The following is a 6,590-nucleotide window of genomic DNA, read 5'->3' as shown; positions in this document are numbered from 1 at the left end:
CCGCACCAGGTGGGTTCAAGGGTCATGCCCGAATTGCTTCGCTTCAAAAACCAGTCATGCTGCCTAAACGGGCTGTGCGACAATTTGAAAAAGAAAGTAACAGGGAGGATGTCGGGTGTGTATCTTACCCAGCAATGTCAATTTAATGTGACACTTGGACTTTACAATGCTTCCCTGCCTAAACGGGCTGCGGTACACATTGAAAAAGAAAGTAACAGGGAGGATGTCAGGTGGTCATATGAGCCAGAAATGTCAATTTAACCTGAGAGTTGCAATTTAACATGCATTGCTGACTAAACGGGCTGTGGAGGAAATCGAAAAAGAAAGTAACAGGGAGGATGTTTGGCGGGAAAATCAGCCAGCAATGTCAATTTACCCTGACGGTCACAATTTAACATGCATTGCTGCCTAGACGGGCTGTGGTAGAAATGGAAAAAGAAAGTAACAGGGAGGATGTTTGGCGGGAAAATCAGCCAGAAATGTCAATTTAATCTGAGAGTTGCAATTTAACATGCATTGTTGTCTAAACGGGCTGCGGAAGAAATCGAAAAAGAAAGTAGCATGGAGGATGTCGGGTGTGTATCTTGCCCAGCAATGTCAATTTAACCTGACAATTGCAATTTAACATGAATTGTTGCCTAAACGGGCTGCGGAAGAAATCGAAAAAGAAAGTAACAGGGAGGATGTTTGGCGGGAAAATCAGCCAGTAATGTCAATTTAATCTTAAAAATGCAATTTGACATGTATTGCTGCCTAAACGGGCTGCGGTAGATATCGAAAAAGAAAGTAACAGGGAGGATGTCGGGTGTGTATCTTACCCAGCAATGTCAATTTAACCTGACAATTGCAATTTAACATGCATTGTTGCCTAAACGGGCTGCGGAGGAAATCGAAAAAGAAAGTAACAGGGAGGATGTTTGGCGGGAAAATCAGCCAGCAATGTAAATTTAATCTGAGAGTTGCAATTTAACATGCATTGCTGCCTAAACGGGTGTGGTGGAACTGGAAAAAGAAAGTAACAGGAAGGATGTCGGGTGGTCATATGCGCCAGAAATGTCAATTTAACCTGAGAGTTGCAATTTAACAAACATTGCTGCCTAGACGGGCTGTGGAAGAAATTGAAAAAGAAAGTAACAGGGAGGATGTTTGGCGGGAAAATCAGCAAGCAATATAAATTTAATCTGAGAGTTGCAATTCAACATGCATTGCTGCCTAAACGGGCTGCGGTAGGAATGGAAAAAGTACGTAACAGGGAGGATGTTTGGCGGGAAAATCAGCCAACAATGTCAATTTACCCTGACAGTCACAATTTAACATGCATTGCTGACTAAACGGGCTGTGGAAGAAGTTGAAAAAGAAAGTAACAGGGAGGATGTTTGGCGGGAAAATCAGCCAGCAATGTCAATTTAACCTGAGAGTTGCAATTCAACATGCATTGCTGACTAAACGGGCTGCGGAAGAAATCGAAAAAGAAAGTAACAGGGAGGATGTCGGGTGTGTATCTTACTCAGCAATGTCAATTTAATATGACACTTGGAGTTAAAAATGCTTGCCTGCCTAAACGGGCTGCGGTACACATTGAAAAAGAAAGTAACAGGGAGGATGTCGGGTGGTCATATGAGCCAGAAATGTCAATTTAACCTGACAGTTGCAATTTAACATGCATTGCTGCCTAAACGGGCTGTGGTAGGAATCGAAAAAGAAAGTAGCATGGAGGATGTCGGGTGTGTATCTTGCCCAGCAATGTCAATTTAACCTGACAATTGCAATTTAACATGTATTGCTGCCTAAACGGGCTGCGGTAGATATCGAAAAAGAAAGTAACAAGGAGGATGTTTGGCGGGAAAATCAGCCAGCAATGTAAATTTAACCTGAGAGTTGCAATTTAACATGCATTGTTGCCTAAACGGGCTGTGGAAGAAATCGAAAAAGAAAGTAACAGGGAGGATGTTTGGCGGTAAAATCAGCCAGTAATCTCAATTTAACCTGAGATTTGCAATTTAACATGCATTGTTGCCTAGACGGGCTGCGGAAGAAATCGAAAAAGAAAGTAACAGGGAGGATGTTTGGCGGGAAAATCAGCCAGCAATGTAAATTTAATCTGAGAGTTGCAATTTAACATGCATTGCTGACTAAACGGGTGTGGTGGAACTGGAAAAAGAAAGTAACAAGAAGGATGTCGGGTGGTCATTTGCGCCAGAAATGTCAATTTAACCTGAGAGTTGCAATTTAACACACATTGCTGCCTAGACGGGCTGCGGAGGAAATCGAAAAATAAAGTAACAGGGAGGATGTTTGGCGGGAAAATCAGCCAGCAATGTAAATTTAACCTGACCGTTGCAAATTTAACGTTCATTGCTGCCTAGACGGGCTGCGGTACAAACTGAAAAAGAAAGTAACAGGGAGGATGTCGGGTGTGTATCTTACCCAGCAATGTCAATCTAATGTGACACTTGGACTTTAAAATGCTTCCCTGCCTAAACGGGCTGCGGTGGATAAGGAAAAATAAAGTAAGAGGAAGGATGTTCGGTGTGTACCTCATCCTGCAACTTTAACATGATTTGTGGCCTAGACGGGCTGCAGTAGAAATGTAGCAAAGCAAACAGCTGGTTTTGAAGTCCAGAGCAGGTTTAGCAGAGTGACGTCAGCTCCAAAAGTTCAGACCCGTCTGAATTGAACGAGAACCCAATGACATTTTGCTGTGGAAAATCAAAGACTCCCTGTCGTGATTTCTGACCGGGAGAGGTAGCGGGCGAGCGAGGGAGGTGGGGGCCATGTGGGCGACTGACTTTCACTTTCTGTTTCTTCCAGCCAAGTAACGATGGAGTCAAGGGTGCTGATCAATAAACCTTTCAAGTGCAGTCTTTATTTACTTCAGGCCTAATTGTTTGCCCATAGCGCTGACTTCAGTATCGGCCCATGTCGTCTGCAGGAAGTACTTTTGGTATTTTGTAGGAAAGCTTTGATCCGGGGAAATGAGTCAAACAGAAAAATAGTAGGTATGGAAAATATTAACCTGTTTATTATGGAACCTGTCTTTAGGTTGAAATAGTGTGGTTATTGAATTGGAAACTAACACAAACACACCAGATTAATTCTAGTATTTTACCAACAAAAAATTAATAAATATGTACAATTGACACAAACACATCAGAAAAGTATTTGACCAACAAAAACTGACAAAGACCACATCATATAAGTACTTGACCAACAAAAACTGACAAAGACCACATCAGATAAGTACTTGACCAACAAAAACTGACAAAGACCACATCAGATAAGTACTTGACCAACAAAAACTGACAAAGACCACATCAGATAAGTACTTGACCAACAAAAACTGACAAAGACCACATCAGATAATTACTTGACCAACAAAAACTGACAAAGACCACATCAGATAAGTACTTGACCAACAAAAACTGACAAAGACCACATAAGATAAGTACTTGACCAACAAAAATTGACAAAGACCGCATCAGATAATTACTTGACCAACAAAAACTGACAAAGACCACATCAGATAAGTACTTGACCAACAAAAACTGACAAAGACCACATCAGATAAGTACTTGACCAACAAAAACTGACAAAGACCACATCAGATAAGTACTTGACCAACAAAAACTGTTAAAGACCACATCAGATAAGTACTTGACCAACAAAAACTGAAAAAGACCACATCAGATAAGTACTTGACCAACAAAAACTGAAAAAGACCACTTCAGATAAGTACTTGACCAACAAAAACTGTTAAAGACCACATCAGATAAGTACTTTACCAACAAAAACTGACAAAGACCACATCAGATAAGTACTTGACCAACAAAAACTGACAAAGACCACATCAGATAAGTACTTGACCAACAAAAACTGGCAAAGACCACATCAGATAAGTACTTGACCAACAAAAACTGACAAAGACCACATCAGATAAGTACTTGACCAACAAAAACTGACAAAGACCACATCAGATAAGTACTTGACCAACAAAAACTGTTAAAGACCACATCAGATAAGTACTTGACCAACAAAAACTGAAAAAGACCACATCAGATAAGTACTTGACCAACAAAAACTGAAAAAGACCACTTCAGATAAGTACTTGACCAACAAAAACTGTTAAAGACCACATCAGATAAGTACTTTACCAACAAAAACTGACAAAGACCACATCAGATAAGTACTTGACCAACAAAAACTGACAAAGACCACATCAGATAAGTACTTGACCAACAAAAACTGACAAAGACCACATCAGATAAGTACTTTACCAACAAAAACTGACAAAGACCACATCAGATAAGTACTTGACCAACAAAAACTGAAAAAGACCACATCAGATAAGTACTTGACCAACAAAAACTGAAAAAGACCACTTCAGATAAGTACTTGACCAACAAAAACTGTTAAAGACCACATCAGATAAGTACTTTACCAACAAAAACTGACAAAGACCACATCAGATAAGTACTTGACCAACAAAAACTGACAAAGACCACATCAGATAAGTACTTGACCAACAAAAACTGACAAAGACCACATCAGATAAGTACTTGACCAACAAAAACTGACAAAGACCACATCAGATAAGTACTTTACCAACAAAAACTGACAAAGACCACATCAGATAAGTACTTGACCAACAAAAACTGACAAAGACCACATCAGATAAGTTCTTGACCATCAAAAACTGTTAAAGACCACATCAGATAAGTACTTTACCAACAAAAACTGACAAAGACCACATCAGATAAGTACTTGACCAACAAAAACTGACAAAGACCACATCAGATAAGTACTTGACCAACAAAAACTGACAAAGACCACATCAGATAAGTACTTGACCAACAAAAACTGACAAAGACCACATCAGATAAGTACTTGACCAACAAAAACTCTTATAGACCACTTCAGATAAGTACTTGATTAACAAAAACTGACAAAGACCACATCAGATAAGTACTTGACCTACAAAAACTGACAAAGACCACATCAGATAAGTACTTGACCAACAAAAACTGACAAAGACCACATCAGATAAGTACTTGACCAACAAAAACTGACAAAGACCACATCAGATAAGTACTTGACCAACAAAAACTGACAAAGACCACATCAGATAAGTACTTGACCAACAAAAACTGACAAAGACCACATCAGATAAGTACTTGACCAACAAAAACTGACAAAGACCACATAAGATAAGTACTTGACCAACAAAAACTGACAAAGACCACATCAGATAAGTACTTGACCAACAAAAACTGACAAAGACCACATCAGATAAGTACTTGACCAACAAAAACTGACAAAGACCACATCAGATAAGTACTTGACCAACAAAAACTGACAAAGACCACATCAGATAAGTACTTGACCAACAAAAACTGACAAAGACCACTTCAGATAAGTACTTGACCAACAAAAACTGACAAAGACCACATCAGATAAGTACTTGACCAACAAAAACTGTTAAAGACCACATCAGATAAGTACTTGTCTAACAAAAACTGACAAAGACCACATCAGATAAGTACTTGACCAACAAAAACTGACAAAGACCACATCAGATAAGTACTTGACCAACAAAAACTGACAAAGACCACATCAGATAAGTACTTGACCAACAAAAACTGACAAAGACCACATCAGATAAGTACTTGACCAACAAAAACTCTTAAAGACCACATCAGATAAGTACTTGACCAACAAAAACTGACAAAGACCACATCAGATAAGTACTTGACCAACAAAAACTGACAAAGACCACATCAGATAAGTACTTTACCAGCAAAAACTCTTATAGACCACTTCAGATAAGTACTTGATTAACAAAAACTGACAAAGACCACATCAGATAAGTACTTGACCAATAAAAACTGACAAAGACCACATCAGATAAGAACTTGACCAACAAAAACTGACAAAGACCACATCAGATAAGTACTTGACCAACAAAAACTGACAAAGACCACATCAGATAAGTACTTGACCAACAAAAACTGACAAAGACCACATCAGATAAGTACTTGACCAACAAAAACTGACAAAGACCACATCAGATAAGTACTTGACCAACAAAAACTGACAAAGACCACATCAGATAAGTACTTTACCACCAAAAACTCTTAAAGACCACTTCAGATAAGTACTTGACCAACAAAAACTGACAAAGACCACATCAGATAAGTACTTGACCAACAAAAACTGACAAAGACCACATCAGATAAGTACTTGACCAACAAAAACTGACAAAGACCACATCAGATAAGTACTTGACCAACAAAAACTGACAAAGACCACATCAGATAAGTATTTGACCAACAAAAACTGACAAAGACCACATCAGATAAGTACTTGACCAACAAAAACTGACAAAGACCACATCAGATAAGTACTTGACCAACAAAAACTGACAAAGACCACATCAGATAAGTACTTGACCAACAAAAACTGACAAAGACCACATCAGATAAGTACTTGACCAACAAAAACTGACAAAGACCACATCAGATAAGTATTTGACCAACAAAAACTGACAAAGACCACATCAGATAAGTACTTGACCAACAAAAACTGACAAAGAC

The 6,590-nt window shown here is 38.9% G+C and overlaps 1 protein-coding gene across 1 annotated transcript in view; it reads left to right on the top strand.

Moving 5' to 3' along the window:
• The window catches only part of LOC133549118 (merlin-like), a 62,023-nt gene that overhangs the window by 31,568 nt on the left and 23,865 nt on the right, over nt 1-6,590 (top strand). The window contains 1 exon segment of the mRNA XM_061894260.1: nt 1-9. This exon segment is cut by the window's left edge and continues 74 nt beyond it. Within this exon segment, the coding sequence (XP_061750244.1) occupies nt 1-9 (9 nt within the window).

This window comes from Nerophis ophidion, linkage group LG01 (assembly GCF_033978795.1).
Source record: "Nerophis ophidion isolate RoL-2023_Sa linkage group LG01, RoL_Noph_v1.0, whole genome shotgun sequence".
Classification (NCBI taxonomy): domain Eukaryota; kingdom Metazoa; phylum Chordata; class Actinopteri; order Syngnathiformes; family Syngnathidae; genus Nerophis; species Nerophis ophidion.
The sequence above is the reverse complement of the archived record's forward strand: the minus strand, read 5'-3'. Positions and strand labels throughout refer to the sequence as shown.